The sequence below is a fragment of the Coenobita brevimanus genome, chromosome 97, assembly GCF_032717465.1.
Source record: "Coenobita brevimanus isolate Jiangsu-jjx chromosome 97, ASM3271746v2, whole genome shotgun sequence".
NCBI lineage: Eukaryota > Metazoa > Arthropoda > Malacostraca > Decapoda > Coenobitidae > Coenobita > Coenobita brevimanus.
The window spans coordinates 45722972-45744281 of record NC_137050.1 but is presented as its reverse complement, the minus strand read 5'-3'; the positions used below and the strand labels follow the sequence as shown (position 1 = coordinate 45744281).

At 42.4% G+C, this 21310-nt stretch overlaps 1 protein-coding gene across 1 annotated transcript in view; it reads left to right on the top strand.

Moving 5' to 3' along the window:
• LOC145413687 (uncharacterized) overlaps positions 1-15554 on the top strand; it is a 247632-nt gene extending 232078 nt beyond the window's left edge. Inside the window, exons 15-16 of the mRNA XM_080283342.1 lie at positions 10083-10196; positions 15304-15554. Of these exons, the coding sequence (XP_080139468.1) occupies positions 10083-10196; positions 15304-15492 (303 nt within the window). The 3' untranslated portion in view covers positions 15493-15554. The remainder of the gene's footprint in view (positions 1-10082; positions 10197-15303) is intronic.
• Positions 15555-21310: the final 5756 nt, after the last annotated feature.

Below are 21310 nucleotides of genomic sequence, written 5' to 3'. Positions count from 1 at the left end.
GAGGAGTTTGGGAGGAATCTGAGTGTGAAATGGAGGGAGAGTAAGAAATTGTTTTGGAAGGAGTTAAAGAAAGTAAGGCAGTGTGAAAGGGGAAATAGTAGGGGAGTGAAAGATAGGAATAATAGATTGTTGGTGGAGAAGAGAGAGAAACTGAGGAGATGGAAGGAGCACTTTGAGGATTTGTTGAATGTGGAGAGTGAGAGCAGTGCTAGTATAAATGGTTGGGGAATGGCTGGGAGAAGAAGAGATGAGAGGAGGGAGGAAGAGATCAGTAGGGCGGAAATAGTGGAAGCGATGAAGAATATTAAGTTGGGAAAGGCCCCAGGAATTGATGGAGTGTGTGGTGAAATGCTTAGGTATGGGGGTGAGATTGTTGTGGAGTGGATATGGAAGTTGTGTAGATTGGCTTGGGAAGAGGGAAGGGTTCCAGAGGACTGGAAATCAGGTATAATTGTTCCTTTATACAATGGAAAAGGAGAGAGAGAAGTATGTGGTAACCATAGGGGTATTTGCCTACTTAGTGTGACTGGTAAAATTTATGGTAGAATACTCATTGATAGGGTTAGGCATATGACAGAGGAGCTAGTTGGAGAAGAACAAGGGGGATTTAGGAAGGGAAAAGGATGTGTAGATCAGATATTTGTTCTAAGATGTTTAGTGGAGAAGTATCTAGAGAAGGGAAGGAAAGTGTATGCTGCCTTCATGGACTTGGAGAAAGCTTATGACAGAATAGATAGGCAAGGTATGTGGAAGGTATTAAGAATATATGGAGTGGAGGGGAAATTGTTGAGTGCTGTGAAGAGTATGTACGAGGGAGCTAGGGTTACGGTGCTAGTGGATGGTGAGCTGAGTGAGTTCTTTGATCTCAATGTGGGACTGAAACAGGGTTGTGTGATGTCTCCATGGCTGTTTAATATATACATGGATGGGGTTGTAAAGGAGGTGTAGGGTAGGACAGTGGATGTGGGGGTGGCTCTAATGAATGAGGGTGAGATTTGGAAGCTTCCGGTGTTGTTGTTTGCTGATGATACAGTACTGTTGAGTGAAGATGAATGGGAGTTGCAAGGTTTGGTGAATGAATTTAGGACAGTGTGTAGGAGGAAGAATCTGAAAGTTAATGTAAACAAAAGTAAAGTTATGGTGTTTGAGAGGAATGAAGTCACAGAGTGTGCAGTGAGGTTGGATGGTGAGGATATGGAGAATATGAGTGCATTCAAGTACTTGGGTAGTGTGATGAGTAAGGATGGAACTTTGGGGGATGAAGTGCGTGAAAGGGTGCAGCAGGGAAGGAAGGTCGTTGGTACACTGAAACAGTGATGAGAAATAGAGAGGTGAGTATGGAAGTTAAGAAGTCACTGCATGATAGTATTGTGATCCCTACCCTGACGTATGGAAGCGAGGCATGGACCTTGCGAGAGGGGAACAAGTCAAGAGTGAGAGCAGTGGAAATGAGTTACTTGAGAGGAGCATGTGGAGTGACGTGGAGGGACAGGTTGACGAATGAAGAAGTGAAGGAACGCTGTGGGGTGGATGTGGATGTGGTTGAGAAGACTAGGAGAAATACACTGAGGTGGTTTGGACATGTGAAGAGAATGGAGAATGAAAGACTGACTAAGAGGGTGTATGTAGGTGAGGTGGAGGGAGGGAGAGGGAGAGGTAGACGGAGGATGAAGTGGAGGGATGGAGTTGAGAGGTATATGAGGGAGGGGGGGTGAGTTGGGGGGAGGGTAGTCAAATGGTGGGTGACAGAGCGACTTGGAGGCGTTTTGTCTGCGGCCACCCTTTGCGGGATTAGGGCGTCGGGCTATAGATAGATAGATAGAGATAATATTAAATAAAGTGATATTGAACCGTGAAAAACTACTCAATAATAGTAAATAATGCTAAACTCAACGAAAGATGTTACATAGCGTACACCAGACACTTTCACTTTCCTTATATGTTAGTCACTTACACTTACTCTCTATCACTTATTTACATTGGTGTGATATTAAACTGTGAAAAACTGCTCAGTAATAGTAAATGACGCTAAACCCAACGAAGGATATTTACACAGCCTACACCAGACACTTTCATTTTCCTCGTATATTAGTCACACTTACTCTCCATCACATATTTCCATTTGCTCAATCACTTTTCCAGAGGAGTTAGAAGTTGACAAGTGTGTGAAAGTCACGGTGGTTTAACACTGGTGGGTTGGCGCAGCGTGGAACGTGGTGTACTAGTTCGTTTTTTCAGAGATTTTACAGTATATTTCACACTAGAATCGCTGTCAGTAGTATGTGCATACTTCCTTCTCTGTAGAGTACGACCTCTAGCACCTCTTTTCTTGGTAAAACCAAGCGAAGTTGAGAGCTGGGGCGAACGCTATGAACCACCCACAGACGCCATAACTTCCTGAAGCAAACTGGGTTCACGTGATTCCAAAACGCAATGCTGCCACTTCAAAAAAGTTAAATTCTCACATAATCGCTCTGCTTTTCCCACAAATTCCCACAAACTCAAATAAAGTTCCCACAAAAAATCTACAAACTTACTTATGTTTAGACAAACAATCAGGGACTATTTCATAGAGAAAATACTCACCGTAAAGAAACTAGACAGAGACAAAAGCTGAGACACCATGAAGCTGAAGTCACAGATCGTGCACCACCCATTCCTTTTCTTGTAGCTCCTTCCATGAATCATCTTTGGCGTTGAAATTCCTCAATGTTTCCTCAGTTGGCTTGAAGGTAACACATGTCATAGTTTCTAACATTAATCCATACGGGATAGTAGTAGTAGTTGTTCCCTAGGCAGTCTGGCCGAAAAGCCCCGAGTCCCTTAGGAAGGCCATGGCCGAGACCGGGCTTTCCCACAGAGCTCCCAAAGAGTGTATGTTGTGTTGTTGGCGTAGGTGATTGTGTGCAATGCAGTCTTCCATAATGTGCTTAATAGTATGGGGTGCTGTGTTGCATCCTGGACAGGCATCAGCGACGGAGTCATCCAGCCTCTTCTGGTAGCTTAAGAGGGCTGGATGGTGCCCACATCTCAGCCTGGCCAGGTGGACCCTGTTCTCACGAGGAAGATAGGATTCAGAAGGGTGGATGTCAGGAGGCTGTGCATGCAGCTGTGTGTTGTCTTTAAGTGACTGAATGGAGCGGCGAGTGATCTAAGTGTGGATATGCTTCTGGAACTGGTCTGAGGTGGGCGAGGGGAGAGAGATGACAGTATTTGTGTATGGTATCGTGTGCTGGGTGTTGTTTTGATGTTCCTTGGTGTGGGTGGATGTGCTGCCATGTACTGCAGTGGATGCTGTGGGTTTGTGGAGGCTGCAGCAAGAAACTGGGTGCCTCTCATGCCTAGGTGATACTTGCCTTTGAGTACTTTGGTTTCTTGACGTAGGTGGTCTGTGGGTGTAGTAGCTGTGCAGCCTGTGATTATTTTTAGGGCCTTGTTCTGTATGGTCTGTAGAGTGTTGTAGTGTGTTTTGGTGCGGTTAGAAGCCCAGGCAGGGCTTGCATAATTCATCACTGGACGTATGTATTGTTTGTATACAGTGGTGGTGGTTTCTTTGTTGTGTCCGAATGTTGTATGGGTAAGTGACCTCAAAGCATTGAGTCTTGGTGTTGTTTTATTTTTATTGTTTGTGATGTGTTTAAATGACATTGCTGTATTGTATGTTACACCAAAGATTTTGTGTGTGTGTGTGTGTGTGTGTGTGTGTGTGTGTGTGTGTGTGTGTGTGTGTGTGTGTGTGTGGTAGGGGAGTGTTGTTTATGGTGAGGTGTGGGATGTGACTGTGTTCTGCTGTCCAATTTGTGAGAAGAGTCCCTGTAGATTTGGTTGGGGCTATTTTGAGCCTGTTTGTGGTGAACCATTCGTGTAGTGTGTTGAGGTAAGGTTGAATGATGTGTGCAGCTGTGTTTGCGTTTTGGTGCGTACATTTAAGTGTTATATTATCTGCATAGGAAGCTATGTGTATCTGTGGTGTGTGGGGTGTGGGTACATCGTGCATATATAGGTTAAAGAGTGTAGGGGACAAAACAGATTCTTGAGGGACACCGTTTGTGAAGTTTCTGATGTTAGAAGACTGACATCGGTCTGCTAAGTAGTTTGCCAGCCATCTTTTTGTGTTATTGTGCATGTTTGTGTTGTATATTTTGTTTGTGAGGTTGTGGCGGGGGATGGCATCAAAAGCTTTGCTAATGTCTAGTGTGATTAGGAGTGTTCTGTGTGGTGACCTAGCTGAATTCATGCCATCCAAAACTCTTTGTGTAAGGTCTGTAAGAAGGGTGTTTGTGGAGTGTAGTGGCCTAAAGCCATGTTGTGACTGGGCTAGGGGAATGTTAGGTGTGACTAGTTGTAGTACCAGTCGTTCAGTGACTTTAGAGGGGGTGCAGAGGAGTGTGATGGGGCGATGTGAGGAGGGTAACGTGGGGTCTTTGTTGGGTTTAGGGATAGTGATGATATTGCCATGCTTCCAGATGTTGGGTATTATGTTGTGTGAATAGCTGTAGTTTGATATGTTGGTGAGTGCTTGTATGCCTTGTGGTTCTAGGTGTTTAAGATGAATGTTGCTTATGTTGTCTGGTCCACAGACAGATGAGTGCTTGAGGTTGTTAATGATGTGCTTCTTCTGGTTGTAAGTGAAAGGTGCGTAGTCTGGGTCTGTGGGGAACTGTCTTTTACGTCGGATGATACGTCGGTTTTCGGGATGGGGGTTTAGATGGCTGACTTGTGCAAAGTGATTGATGAGAGTGTTTGTTTGTTGTTTGTTTGAGGGTATGGTGTCTGTTGTGATGGCACCGTGTGATTGTGTGGTGTTGCTGTTGGAAAGTGTGATGCTGTTTAGTGTTTTGTAGAGTTTGCTGATGTTTGTTTTGTTGTCAAGTGTTTGGAGGTAATTTTTCCAGTTTAGTGTTTGCTGTTCTGATATTTTATTGTTTATCTGAGTGTTGAGTGTTTGTATTTGTTGTATGATGTCTTGTGTATGGGATGTTGGGGAGTGTCGCAATGTGTCCCGTTGTCTGATGAGGCCTTGAATTTCTGGTGTGAAGTTGGGGTTGTGTCTCTTTCTGTTGCCTCTAGGGATGTGTCTTTTGTCTGCATTTTGTATAATTGTATTGAAAGTGTGCACAGCGGTGTTGATGTTTGTGATGGATGTACTGTTTAGTGTTTCGAGATGTTGTTCTGTTTCAGTTACAAAGGCCTCCCACTTGGCTCTCTTATAATTCGTGTTTGTGTGTCTGTGGCCAGCTGGGGTGATTCTGGTTTTGGTAGTGATGATGACTGGGAGGTGATCAGAACCTAGGGTTCTGACCACTCTCCATGATGAAGTGGGGGCGAGGTTTGTGGAGCAGAAGGTGATGTCTGGAGATGATGGGAGGAAGAGGGCTTGGTGTGGGATATGGGTATGTTGGTCTAGACTGTTTAGTATGAAAACATGATCTGTCTGGGATTGTAGTACCAGCCCTCTGTCTGTGTCAGGGTTGTTGACATGCCAGGCCGACGACTTGGCGTTGAAATCACCACCCAGGATGATGTTGGGTATGTTAGTGATGTGGTGTATCTGTGGAGAGTAACTGTGTGGTACTATGGGGGATGACTGGGGGGGAATGTATGTGTTAGCGATTGTTTTATGTGTGATTTGTTACCAGTGCGTATTTTAATTGATTGTATTTCTGTTGTGGGGGGAGAAGTGACTTTGTGTGTGCACTGGTATCTGCAAAGTTGATGGATTTGCATATCAGGATGATGAGTCCACTGCCACCGCCGTCGGCCCGGTCTTGTCGAATGGTGGTGAAGTTATGAAATGTCGGTGTTTTCTGTGCTCTGTGTAGTTTTGTTTCTTGTAAGATGGCAGTGTGTATGTTTTGTTGTTTGATGAATTGTGTGAGTTCATGTTTTTTGGTGTTTATGCCAGCTATGTTTAACTGAAGGATGTTTATGTTGTGTGTCCGATGTGTGTTGGCTGCTGCAGCACGGGGGGGAGATGGTGTGGGTGGAGGGGATGGGGTAGGGGGAGGTTGTGATGGAGGTAAGGGTTGAGGTGGATTAGGATGGGTTGGAATGGAAGGAGTTGGGGACTGGATGGTGAGGGAAGGGTCGGTGGGTTTGGCTGTGGAGGTGTGAAGGAAGTAGGAATAGGATTGGAAGGGAGGTTGATGGGTGGGGGAAGGAGCATAAGGAGCAGGTCCAGGTGTTTGTGTAATGTTTTCTGGATGCAACTGTTGTGCAGGTGTAATGGGTCCAGTTCTTGCAGGAATTGCACTGAACTGAACCCTTTGTCTGTCGGCTTGATGTGATAGGTTTTGAGCTTGTTGGACATATGTATTTGTTGGTGGGTCCTGGATTGCTCTCAATGTCCCCGGCTAGAAGAAGTCGTCGAGAAATGACAGCCGGGGAGTCATTTCTCGGTGTAGAAAAAACGGTGTTGTTGTGTGTGTTGTGTTGGGAGATGTGGTATTTGCCCGGGTTACCGAAGCCACTCCCAGGTACTTGAGCCCCGTGAGGAGCCGGGGGGGGTTTGCGGTGATTTGGCCCCCATGCTGTCCTCCTCTTCTCTTCGAGAGCCTCTGGGAGGTAGACCCACGACGAAGACGCCACCGCTCCAGGTCCTCCATACGGGATTTGAAGAATTGCTTCAACTGACCATCGTGTTGCGGCTAAACCTGGCACTTTAATTGGTGTATTGCCTTCGTTTAGATCTTTGCATAATTATTCCTCTGTAGGAGTTTACTCTTTCAGGGCTGTTTAAGAACCAACTGTGTGTTTCCCTCACCATAAATGTCAATACTGTAGGTAGTCCTTCTGAAGCTTTGCTGGCTGCTAATTGCAGCGAATGCCACAGACACCTAAATACTGTCAAGTTAGGGTTATCCTCCTGTAACAAGATCACTAGAGAATTGTTCCGACCAGTCATTGCATTAGCCCCATTACATCCAGTTCTAACAAATCTGTCAACTGTCAATTTATCTTCATTACAGATTTTACAGTTTTGTATAGTGAGTCGGCTGTGCAGTCTTCAAGTGGAACCAAACAATAAAATGTGCTATTTCTCTTTTGGAAGCACTGTAATACTGTATTGTTAGAGCCAAGCATGAAACATTTGCTGCATTTGTGCTCTCATCAACCAGGAAACTGTAATATTGGCCTCCTATATCCTTTCTCATTTTTTTTTTTTCAAAACCGGGGGCAATTACATTTCTCTGTAATCTTGCACACTTTGTTCTATGCATGTTGAAGTTTTGTAGAGGTTTCGAGTTTCTGTCTAGCTGAGGCACAATTTCCCCCAGATGACAACTGCGAGTGTTGCTGAGTGATCTGTTACATACACAGTCAATTTAAGTTCTGCAACCTTAGTTGGATCTTGTATTGCAGGAGCAAGCTGTAATTGAGTTTTGACCCTTACCGCATCACACATTATGACTGTCATAATGCGTGATGCGGTGTGGAGGATGCTAAAGATGGCCTGTCAACCCCAAGAGTGGGCGAATGAATACACAAAGTACTTGCGCAAAAATACAGGGTGCAACTTTTGAAGTCGATTCGTGGATTTTAAACGGAATGGCGCAGCCTGTTGATCAAACGTTCTAAAGGGAACGTTGCAGCCATGAGGTTAAGAATGCACAAGACTACATGGATGCCCCTACAATCTAGAGATTAACACCTAATTTGCTATGTCATTGTAAGGAATCGAGACGAAAGAGAAGTTCTTGTAATCCAGGCTATGAGAGGTGCTGAGTGCACAACAAATCATAACCTTATACTCACAAAGCTGCAGCAAGTCACACTCATATATCAACAAATGCACTGTAAACCATCCTTCAAGAAACTCTACTGTAGTATTTTAAAGAATGCAGCAACTTATAACACCTTCCACGGCACCATTACAGACAAGTTTTCTCAGTGCCCATCAACTGACTCAAACAACAATGCAACTAATCTAGATGCAGAGTGGCTGCTTCAAAGCACTGCAGAAAAACACTAGGTTTCTCCACTTGCCACCATAAAGACTGGTTTGATGAAAATGATGCCTTTCTTGCAATGAAGAATGGAACACAAAACAACTGAGTGTGTATTTCTATCTCCTTAACGCAAAAAACTGAATTGCAGAATCTCAGAAGTGAAACTCATAAAAAAAATTTTAACATAGAGAACAAATGGTGGACTGAGCAAGCAAAAGAGCTGCAGAAACTGGCTGATATCAGTGAGCAACATGGGTTCTACAAGTCCATAAAATCATTTATGGGTCAAACACAACAAAGCCCCTACTCTATCAGCCGAAGGAAATCTTAAAGACAAGTAAACAATCCTAGAAAGAGGACCACAACACTTCAATATCTTACTAAATCGAATAAACCCAGTGAAGCATAATATCCTTGATAACATCCCAAATGCTGCTCAAGTGGCCGATCTCGATATCCCACGTACACTTGCAGAAAATCCCAAATGCTGCTCAAGTGGCCAATCTCGATATCCCACCTACACTTGCAGAAAATGTTCAGGCCATCAGATCTCTAAAAAATAACAAAAGTCCTGGCCTTGATGGCATTCCATCTGAACTAATGAAAGAGGGTGGCCAGTTATTCCATCAGTGCCTCCATAATCTCGTACTGACTATCTAGAACCAAGAACGAATTCCAGCAGCATTGTGTATCTCTGATATTGTAACCATCTCAAGACAAATGAGGGCTACTTAAATTGCGCCAACAACAGAGGTAACTCCCTCCTTGTGAATGCTAGCACGGTTCTAGCCATTATAATGTTATCCGGACTACAAAACAACTGAGTCAACACTTTCTAAACACAACGTGAATTTTGCAAGAACAAAGCACCTGTTGTTGCCCTACAGATACAAGAGACATACCGAGAGTAGAACCGTTATTTACATAATGCATTCATCGAGCGTGCAAAAGCATTTGGCACTCTCTACACAGAACTTTTATGGAATGCTCTTTCAAAATTTTGATTTCAGACAAATTTCTTAACATCCTGAAGTGCCTGCATGACATAATGAATGTTCGTGTGTCCATAGGTGGGAGCAAATCCGAACCTTCAACGTGGATGTGGGAGCATAGCAACAATGTGTCCTGGCTCCTGTCATTTTCAACATCTATCTCACTTCAGTCACTCTTTTGAGTCAGCTACAAATGAACCCTGATGATGGAATAAAAATTTAAGACGTCGTCAAGCACAGGTACAGAAACCATGCTGGCTAAAAAGCAGCTCAAATGCTTGAGCACTGCCTTCCCTGTCACTTCCTTTATGGCCAACTCCCTGCAACACGCTGCAACCCAGGGGTACAGAAGAAGAGATATGAAGATCACATAAAAACAACTCTGAAGAAATGCAACATCATACCAAACGATCTTGAAACCAATGCCTCGGACAGAGAATATTGGCTAGCACTGCATAGAAGGAACCATTCATCTCGAGGAAGTTTGGACCCTGGTCAGAGAACAGCAAAAAAAATGGAGGCACAACCAAAACTGTATTCTTGCAGCAAACCCGGACTTAACATGCCGACTATGTGGCAAAGTTTGCAGATCCAGGATTGGTCTGCACAGCCACACATTGGCACCATAGACAATGAGAAATACACAATCCCTGTAGGTATAGCTGGCGTCATTTTCTGTAGAAAATGGACGGCTTTAAGTGTGTGTGTGCGTGTGTGTGTGTGTGTGTGTGTGTGTGTGTGTGTGTGTGTGTGTGTGTGTGTGTGTGTGTGTGTGTGTGTGTGTGTGTGTGTGTGTGTGTGTGTGCGTGCGCGTGTGCGTGCGTGTGCGTGCGTTCGTGCTTAATTGCTTTCTCTCGCTTGCTAGTCTTTGTCATTCTCACATTCCAATACATTACACTCACATTCCAATCCTGTTGTCCCTCGTACTCATCGGTTCTCGAAATAATATTCTTATCATTCTTCATACCTTTAATCTTTCTCCCAGGAACGTTTTTCATCAGTCATCTTTAATATGGAAACTGCAAGAATAAAACAAACATGTCATCATAGGGATGAGATTAAACATTCCTCTTACTCTGCTTATCAATTACCATTCTGTCATTCACATGTGTAGCCACTCACTTCACTACTTATTCCCCAGGGCCAATGTGAGGATGGACAGTACCTGTGTCCTACAGGAGAGTGTCTGCCAAGAGAATGGGTTTGTGATGGAGTCCCGGAGTGTCCAGATCACAGCGACGAGAAGGACTGTGGGGTGGGTAAATAATAACACTGATTTAGCATGGAGGATAAGTTAAAAGCAAAGCTAGCAAAACACACTCTGCTGCTTAAACACAGAAAGGAAATGCTCAGCATTATACAGAAGTGTAAAAAAAACAGTTCGCAGAGAACGTCTATCTCGAGTGGAGGAGTGGCTGTAAGTTAGTTCAAACAGGCTTGCATGCCGTTTTGCCTATAGCCCCGTGGTTTAGGTCAATCAGTATGTATCTGGTAATCAGTAAATAGACTACTCTTTGATGTACATCGGTGGCTAGGTGTGAGGTTAGGAAATTAATTATCAGAATGCTCAAATGGTGTCGTTACTGATGTCCAGCATGATACCGTACGAACGTACGTAGTTATCATGAGTGATTATCCGGTTGGTTATTGGCAAGTAAGTTGTGTTTTGGGTGTAAATACGTGCCATTTTGATGAACGACGAGCTAATGTTAGCTAATGAACAGCATTCTTTCAACGACGCTGGTGCATGTACTGTCACAAGGGAAATGGTGGCATGGTATATTGATTACCTTTCCTATTATCAAATCAGTTGTTATTGACATATTAGTATCGATTTCAGTCGTATTTTCTGCAAGCTATTTGGCGTATGTAATACCAAGCGGATGATATTCTACGGCTGAAGTATGTGTAAGACCTGAATATGAACTAAAGCGGAATTAGCGTTTGATTAGCTATGTTTCTTGTGAATAAGAATGGGATAAACGAAGAAGAATCAGGTTAAAGATATGTGGGAACAGGAATGAAAGGTGTTTGCTGATTCGGCTTTGAGTAGGGTGTTATCACAAGGAACGGTGTGTACTCAACACTGATATGTGAAACTGTTGAGTTGGACGGGGTAAGTATTAAATGACAACGAATGAAAAAAAATAATAATAAGAGATACAACGTGTGTGTGTGTGTGTGTGTGTGTGTGTGTTGCATTTATTTTAAAGGTCTGCGACCTTTTACATTTTTGTGTTTAGAGACTATGGCATGGAATAATTTTTTTCTCTCTCTCTCAAGTGTTGATGAAATCAAAATTACTGAAAGTTTTTAGCTGTCATTCTTGACGAGGACAACGATATTTGTAGTACGCAGATAGTCGGATTGTTGATAGTGTTACTGGGAAGAGTACGTGAGTGGAGAAACGTTAGAATAGTTTTTAGCCTCAGATCAAAACAGAATTTAAAACTGTAAAAATGAGTGTGATAAAGAGGAAGAATGAGCTATTAAAAACATTTTTCACTGCAGATCTAACTCTCATTGTCTCTGTGATTTTCACCTTACTGTAGTATTTTTTTTCTTTCCCTCCTTCTTCCATTCCTCGTAATGATTAATCTTCACCATATTAGATTTTAATGTCCTCGTCCTCTGGCTTTATTAGTCTAGTGGTAGAGAGTGGTGACCATCATCCACTCACTTGATGTAGGTCGTCTACTTTTTCCTTCACACTGTTATTCTTTTTCTGTGTCAGCACATCTCTCTTCCCATTTCTTGTATCCTCCCTCCCACATTTATTACACTGCTTTCCATTTCAGGTGGCTCTACAGAGAGTGAAAAGCCTAATGGCTTCCTGTAACCCAGGAAACCATTTACAGTGCTGGGTGGTAACTGTATAACCAATTAACTGGGTGATTTGGAGCTTCCATGGTGTCCCTGTTAACTGGATGGAGACGCAAGAGCGGCATCCATCCGGAAACCAAATCTCCACACCATTTCCTCTACCCCGTTCTTGCGAGGCGCTTTCACCCACAAGGGAACATCAGTTCACTGCACGGGGTGGCCCTGCAGACGATGTTGCTTGCCTGAGAGTGATGGGTCTGCTCGGCCAGAATGATTGGTGTTAAGAGCCAACAACAATAACTCTATCAACCTTTTTTCTTAACATGCCTTATCCGGTTAGTCTCATCTTAGCAATCGCTTTCAATGCCCCAGTAAGGCTTGTGAACTCTCTTAAGAAATAAAACTCTGTGGCATTACGGCATTGTGGGTGGGGAGGTCCTCAAGTAGTACTTCTTTAACTTTCAGTGGAAGATTCATTGCACCAATGTTTGACAGTTGTTTCACTCTGCTATGCACATTGAAGAGATCATCCTTACATGAAGGGATGCATACATTTCTTATTCTTCTTATCTGGCAAATGTCAATATCCTTGGTTTAACCCGTGGCGTACAACATACCCCATACGAGTCATCTTTGGGGGCATGGAACCCGCCTCGTATGAGGCGAAGTTTCTCGTAAGAACTGCGTCAAGCAGTTGTTAGGGGATATCAGACTTCCTATGATCTCTCGTTGTCATCCCCTAGGTTGAGCCAAGGAATAAAGTAAGAGCAGCTTCTACCAACGAAATTCTTGAACTTTTATCAATTTACCTTGGAGTTAGAGCCCGTGGAAGGCTCAAACCTGTCTCGTGAAACTGATTTTTTATTATGAAATCGAATGCAAGGCCGACAGTGGCTAATGGAAAAGAGGGGAAGATGAATTACATTGAGTAATGGATTCCTAGCACCAGGTATCAAAGACCGAATGGCACCGATTCAAAGCAACAGAAGAGAAACAGGAGAGGAGACGTGGAAGTGATTTTGGAATAGAAGTGGTCTTGGCGTTGAAGTGGTCTTGGCGTAGAAGTGGTCTTGGCATAAAAATAGTTTCAGCACAGAAGTGGTTTTGTCATAGAAGTGGTCCTGGGATAGGAGTTGCTTTCACGTTGAAGTGGTCTTAGCATACTAGTGGTCTTATGTTGAAGTGGTCTTGGTGGTGAAGTGGTCATGGTGCTGAAGTGGTCATGGTGCTGAAGTGGTGCTGGCACTGAAAATATTTCTGGTGTAGAAGTGCATTTGGTGTAAAAGTAGTCTTGGTATTCAACTGGTCTTGGCATTAAAGTGGTTTTGATATTAGAGTGGCTTTGCAGTGGAACGGCTTGGTATTAAAGTGGCGTGGTAATGAAATGGTTTGGCAATGAAGTGGCTTGGTGATGAAGCGGCTTAGTGATGTAGTGGCTGGGCGATGAAGTGACATGACTGCTTAGCTGGTTGAAAAGCTTTTGACCTAGAAAGGGCGGAAAGGTCGAGATCAATGGGAGGTACTGAAACCATTCATGCCATGACACAGAATGTCTAACATAACAGGAGTAGACGGAAAATAAATGTCGAAAGAAACATGGAAATATCAAGAAGAGAGGCAGGGCAACAGAGAAAAAGAGGACATTATGGAGACAAAAACTGGAGTCGCCTCTTATGACAAGCTGGGATGCTTGGGAAAAATTATCCACCCCCTCCCTCCCAGGGGGGTAGGGAAAGATGAAATACATTATTGAAAGTAGCACGTCACGCTGAAGTTATGGCTTCTTGAACCAACTGGCAACTCACTGAGGCTTTGATATGAGTGAATCCCGTTCGTATAATTGCCGGTTTCGCGACAAATGCAAAATTTCCAGCTTCAAATAACTCCATAACTATGGTGAGTTGGGCAAAAATATTTCATGGGCAGGTGTGTAACATCATTTCCAAGACGAATGTGTAGTCTACATATGAAGTGATTTTCCAGTGGTCGCTAAATTGGCCATATTGCCCTATCACAGGGCTTGTAACCGACCTGCTAATGTCGACGAGCTTACAGTGCAGTTCTAAAGATGTCCACAACCAGAAGCTGATATTAAAAATACAGGAGTGCCTGCTGTCTTCCAGAATTAATCCAATTTCTTTCCAGTGGGGTTGGAGGGGAATCAGTTCCAAAATCGATTCCTTCCTGAATAATGATTCTGCCAGAGAGTCGGTTCTCGACAGTGGGAATCGCTTCCACCATAGCGATTCTGCTATCTCTTAAGAGGGTTGACTGAGTGCGAGTTGTCGAACACTTCCTTTGGCGTCAGTCACGTGCTTCCTGGATTCAGTGAGAGAATCGAATTCAGTGATGAGATGTGGCAAGTTATATCAATCTTGTGATTATTCTATCGTAGTACTAGCCGAGCTGTAGTAGATAGTGATTTAATTTGTAGGAGATAAACTCAGTTTACTTGTAGTCGATGACCAGAGAAAGATAAAAATTAGTCCTTGGGTTTGTAGTCTATAGTTTATTTCTTCAAAGGGATGTCTCAAAATTTACACTTAGTTTACTTCTTGAGCCTGAACCCTTTTTAACTCCACCGTGCTTCTCTCTCTCGCGGCTAGACCCCCCTTCTCACTCTCTCTTCTCGAGCCTCCTAACTCCTTCTGTCTTCTCCTGTTTCCTTCCGTATATGAGAGGTTGTGTCACGTGGACTATACGGTTGAATCGAACCTTCTAGAAGCCTGTGTGTGTGTGTGTGTGTGTGTGTGTGTATTAGCAGCTTTCCGGTCAAGCGTCACACCTTGCTGTCTTGGCATTCCTGAGAGAGAATGTGTGAACACCATTTCCTCCAGCCCTAGTTATGACTCATCTAACCTCTAGATTACATATGTACGTTCCTAGCTATTATGTATTGTATTACGATATTTTAGAGTCCTGACAGTTAATCCTGGCCCGAAACAATGATGTCACTGGTACTGCAAGTTTGATGCCTTCTGCCCCATGCGAAGAATGGTCAAGAACTTAATCCAGAGTCATAATTATTATGACCAGCCAAGTCACTGTCAGCTGTGGAGATGTTTATAACAAGCAAAACTGACTTTGTATATTTATAATTGTACATCTAAACTTGTAAAGAAACACAAGAACTTCATTGACAAAGTATTATCATTATATTGAAAGATTGATGTAGTTATTGACAAATTTGTATATTGCCGATTCATAATGTATGAAATAACAGCACTTCTTAGTTTCTTATGCTGTGTTTCTCACAGTAAAATACAGTAATACCATTGCTGTCAGGGGGTGAGTTCACAGTTACACTGTTCCTTTTTTTTTTTTTTTTTTTTACTCAGTAATCGATTCCAGCAATTCCACTTGCATTGTTAATCAGAACCGTTTATTTTGTTTTTATCGCTTCATGCCCAGCCCTACCTTTCAGGTTTCCTTCTTTCTCCATTTCACTGATTCCTGTTTATGGTTCCGTTATCTGACTAAAAGATCATCCCTTCCTCCTTTATTCTTCCCTTTATCTTACACTTCACCGTCTCTGTCAGGGTGATGTTGGGGCCTGCAAGGATCATCCCTGCAGCCACTCCTGCCTGCCATCACCAAGCACCCAGAGCGGCTTCCTGTGTGTGTGTCCAGAGCACTTCAGGCTGGCCAAAGATAGACGTACATGTGTCCACTCCAACGACATTGTCTTCCCAGAACAACACGAAACCCAAGGCCATGTCAAGGGCTAAGTCTTGAGGGCGATAATGAGTTGGAAGGGAAAGAGTGTAATGCAGTAGAAGGTGCTTATATTGAAGAAGAAATGTCTGAAGTGAGATACAGTGACTGGAATGTTGTGCTTGAGGAAATAAAGAAAAGGGAGAGGAAATCTGTTAGAAATGACATGGTATGGTGAAACTGAGTCGATATGTGTTTATTAAAATGGATCGGACTGAGATATTATCGATGGGTGTATAGAGAGAGTGTGCTCGAGGATGGGTGAATGAGAGAGAGAAAGAGAGGATGGGGAGTGGGGAGGAGAGAGAGAGAATGTGACTGAACGTGACAAGCAGTTTGCTAAAAGAAAAGAAGAAGGTAAGCAAAAGTTCAAGAGAGTGAATAACCTAAAAGTCTAGCAATGAACTGAGAGTGACAAGCTTAACTCATACATTGATCGGGAGATGGACAGTGCTTAACCACTTTTGTCAGATTTTGTATTTTCATATTATTTTCGTGCTGTCTCAAGGCTGTTGTTTTCCGGTTTAGGCAATATTTTTTTAGCAATGGAGGTTAAATGTAGTCTCAGGCAACGCGTCAACTATTATAACTAAAGCAAATAGTTGAATAAAACCATTTAATAGAAGTCAGAGTAAACTATGAAAAATACGTCTATGGTTTCACCTAAAGGACAGTTTGGACAATAGTTCAGTATTCTTGTTACCGTCAGGCGATTTGCTTTGCATGAAAGATGCACTCCGTCTTGTTGGGACGAGGCTGTATGGAGAATAAAAATAAAATGTTCAGTCTTCGTGAGAGAAACTTGGTAGAGGGTATTCTAGAGCTAGCTGAATTTAAGTGAAAGTGCCATAGCAGAATGTTCATGATGAAAACTGGAAGAATTTGTTGATGAGAGAAATGCTCGACTGGAATGAAATTGATAGTTAAAGTGTTCAAGGACTGAGGAAAAGGAGAAAGAAATGAGTAATTGATTTCACCACGTCCAATGATTGGGGGTTCTCTTGACATGAGAGTCATATTAAAGGTGTTCATGATTACAGAGATTACTGGAGAGACAGTTATCAGGAATAGGGTGAATGTGCAAGAGAAAGTAAGTGTTGAAGAGTGAGATGATAAGGGAAAATGTCCAACTTAAGGTTAAAGAGTAAGTGATACTATCTGGTTGTAGTGAGAAGCAGATAAAAGAGGTGATCAAGTATAAAGACCGGTGAGAAAATGGAAAGGAATGAAGGAGTATAATACCGTTCTAAGACGAGGACAAATTGATTAACACTGAGATTAAATGAGTGGAAGGTAAATGGAAGCCTAAAGTATAAGATAAAGAGATATCTATAAAGTAAAAGATGCTGTGTTTAGAACAGCAATTAAATGCACCTTTATGTACGCTTTTTTTTGCTTACAGTCAAGCTTCTTGCTTCAGTTTTGCATGTACATGCAAATAAAATATGATGAATCTAAAGTTGATGATTACCCTAAATGAGGTATGTTCAGGTACTTTCATGGTTTCACTGGATAATTTATTAATTAAAATCTCCGGTCGTTTACAAACCAGCGTATTATTAGACTTAACATGTTACCCGGTGTGCCTACCTGCAAAATAATTAGACAAACCAGAACCGTAAAGAACCCCTGTATGAAAAAAAAAAAAAAAGGCACCAAGGGTATGATCCGTTCTTTTCAAATGGTTTAACAATTAATCTTTAGAAAAGCAGGTTGTAGCTACAACAAAGGCCTAACAAAGGAATGTCAGTACATTTCAGTGAAAAGTGGGTCTCCCATAAGACACTGTCCTATCATGACAGTAATATGTATAACACAATGAAAAACAAATTACATTATTGCAAGTAAATATTTAATATGTAAAACTTGGTTTAGAAAAGATTTATGCTATATCTTCACCAAAAGATTTTTGTAATTTAATACACTGGTCAGGAATAAGCCAGAATTTAGTATAAATAACTTCAACGTTCTGAAAGACAATAACATAGCGTAAGTACTAAAAGGCCACTGATTTCGTGTTAGTGAAAGGAACACTAGTGTTCCTGCGTGAAAGCACCGAAAATACTGATTGTGAAAAATGACAAGACACTCGCAACGGTTGCGCTGTTTTCTCATTTAGCAAAAATGTAGCTGTGAGTTAGATTAGCAGGACGCAAAGTCATACGGTACTTTTTTCAGAATTCACACCAGTATGTCTGCTTCTCTCGGTAAAGAAAGGACATAGCTTGCATAAACAAAACTAAAAATCCGAGGGAACGAATGTCATACCATTACCTTTAATATTAATTAACCGAATCTTGGTAGTGCCCAAAAGATAAAGGAAACTATCAGAATCAATCATGCACCTTTACTCTCACATCTGTCGCGTTATAATAGGAGCAATACAGCAGTTCAGGACTTCCACAGATCAGATCAGATTACTCTGCAGTTTGTCCAGATAGCCTAACGTTTCACTTGTTATAGCTGATTCAGCAGGAATTCATCTTTTCGCATGCCATTTCGTAGAATGATTTTTTTTTTCTTATAGAAACCTCTCACCCTTCTGGAAGTACATGCTTCTGGCTTTCAGAAATTCGTTTACACAATTTCACCAACACTTCATTGCTCCAACCTTCCTTAACTTCTTTTACGTCTGTAAAATATGGTCATTTTATCAATCGCTCATCATTCACTCTCTTCATATGTCCTAACCAGATTATCAAATTAACTCACCCTTACCAGCCTTTTCCATCATGCCACATCTACTTTCACATCCCTAACTCTGCACTGTCGTTTCTCAATCTTGTTACCTAAATTTAAGATCCATGTCTCATAATAAAACACAAATTACCCCACTAAAACATGCCTTCAGTAATACACATCTCTGCTAAACAAGCATTGATCTCTCCTTCCACAAGCCCCTCTATTCCACCTCTAATTTTGGGTCACTTTAGGTTTCTGGGATCCACTGAATGTTGTACCCAGCTCAAAATAGCTAGAGTATTCCACTTTCTCCCGATCTTCCTGGTTTTGGCTTCCTGTCAAGTGGTAATGTTATTAAATCTTGTGCCTTTGTTCTTGTTCTCCTACAGTCATATTTTTCTCCTTACACACTCTCTTCCAAACTCAGGCATCAGCTATTGAGTTCTGTGTTCTGAGTGTGCAAACAATGCTTTGTTACCTGTAAAAAACAGTTGTGTCTCTTTTTCAAATACCATTTTGTTCTTTGTTCAGAAAGGTACACAAAATTGGCTCTTCGCAGCAAAAAATGAACAAAACAGAACCAAAACTTGGAATATTTTTTTTTTCCAGATACTGGACATACTGTGTTTTGAAGAGGAGATCTCACATGCAGACGGAAATACCGAATGAGGGAGACAGTTTCAGAGCTCACCAGTTGCATTCCAAAACTGAGATTATCGGAAAACTTTTGCATTAGACAGCTGGACAGGAATAGGATGAGAGTGCGTTACTATATGGATGCTGTGTGTCTGTCGTAATCGGGAAGGGATAAGAAAAGACAGATCTGAAGAGGAGTGAACATTGACACCGAGCTGGTAGAGTACATGCTACACTGTGGCGAAGAGAAACTGAAGGAAGTAAATAAAATGTGGAAGGGCCGATGAGATGAAATGCCACTGAAGCCACAATTAGAACTTGAGGTGTGGTGAGCATTTCACACGTAAAACCAATATTCTATACAAGGACGAATGAGGCCCCTGTACAAAGACATGAACATTGCACTGGTAGAACAAGTACGGATTCTTTTTATCACACTCCTTGAGAAGAATGTACAGCGAGAATAATGTCATGCTTCCACGGCAGGTCTCAAAGATATTGAGAGATGGACTGAAATACTTTCTATCGAATAATAGAGAACACACATGTGGAAAGCTTCTGTACATGCAGTGATGGAGGAATTGAGTTTTCGATGCACTGAAAAAATCTACTTCTGTTAACAATAATAAACTAGTAAGAAAGCGGGTATGCCATAGCGTCTTCCCATGATTGTTGACGTAATTGTGGTGGATGTTATAAGAAGCAGGAGTATAAGCGAAGCCTGCGGTCATCAGCGTATGGGTGGATTGGGCTCAGTTTTGATGAACAAGGGAAGAGTCGGTGAAAGGACATCCTGAGAAGCACCACTGATGACAGCTATAGAAGAGCAGGGGCGGTCGAGAACAACAGCAATAAAGTAGCCAGAAATGAAGCCAGAGATAAAATTTTCGGCAGGAGATAAACCATCAGGGTAAGGTTTGAAAATTAGTTATTTTAGTCAGACTACAGCCAAACCCACGAGATGTCATATCCAATGACGAAAGTTTCAAAGACCGGAAAGCAGGCTAATCAGAAGTTTAAACGAAATGTAAGAGGGTCTCCCACACAGATGCCTAAACGGAATCCATACAGACGGTTAGAAAGAGAGCTAGTATCATTTTCTTTGTACTGAATAAAACAATCACTAAAGTAAATAAAATGGTAAAACTGTTGGCACTAAAACATCACGCTCCTCCTCAGTCACTGTTCGTCTCTTAATTTCACAGTGGCACACAGCCAAGTGTGAAATCCAGGGAATGCGATATCAGGCAGACAGCAAACATCTCCACAGTAGGCACTCCAAGCCAGGAAGCATGAAATGCCACCTAGGCCGATATACTCGTATGGACTATGAAAAAGAATGTCCACAACACTAATGGGTATTGTCTTCAGAACAAGTAGTAGGCGCGACCTGCTGGAATACCGAACGACAACTCTACTCCACCACACACCACCACCCGGACAACAACCACTTATGTCCATTCAACCCTCCACTCTTTCCGTGAATCTGCTTCACTGCTTCAGGTTGTCTCACTAAACAGCTACTGTAAACTTGGCATTTTCGATTCCAGTATTATTTATCTTCCCCTCCCCTTCCCAACCCCGAGTATAAGGATGGGTCGGATTTTTCAGCAATTACAAGTAAAGTCATACTACCCTGAGATTTGCCTAACACCGATCTGGGGTTCGGCTACGGGTAGATCTATGCAGAAAGGGACTGTCAGACATCGCAGTGGGTGTTGATGGATGCATGCCGAGCCACAGGTGAGGATATACTGTCCTCACACATGAGTAGTTAGGGGACGGGGAATACTATGTCGTGGATAAGGGTGCACTCTTCTGAGATACAGGTAGATGAGCGAGGGCATGGGAGCTGAAGAGGAGAAATGTCACTTGGGATGGTAAGTCTACCAATGTTTCATCAATGTTCTTGATACCAGCTCCAGTCACCATCGAAGGATGATAATGTGTCTCTTGACCTAAAGAGGGATCTATATTGTCTACAGATTTATCCAACATATGCTTCGAAGATGAGGGAACAATTTTTAGACCTTGTAACAGTCTGCACATTAGTATTATTCACCCACAGGAGGCTATTATAATGGAGAGTGCATCAGTCACGGCCACAATGCTTAATCAGGTACTGGTCAAAGTCATTTTCCTTCCGCTATTCTTATCTTATCCCACTTATCTGGGTGGTTCCCAACTTGTTTCTGAACAACGACATTATCACCAACAGATAATGGAACCAGTTTCTCAGTATGTGTGTTCAGCATATCTGCTTCATGAGCATTTCGTAATGCAAAGGAAGGTTCATGGTCCTCGAAAGCCAGTAGTCATTCCTGGCACGGCTGATACTGACCAGGCAAGACTAGCATGTGACCACGTAGCTGTCTGTCAAATAATCTTGATCAGGGATGTTGCGGTACTGTGAGAGAGCCCGAGCAAAGCTGTCTAATCCCTTGGACCAGTGATATCAGTTATGAGATGCTTAATTGTCTTGACACCTAGTTATGCTGAATATTGGAATGAGGG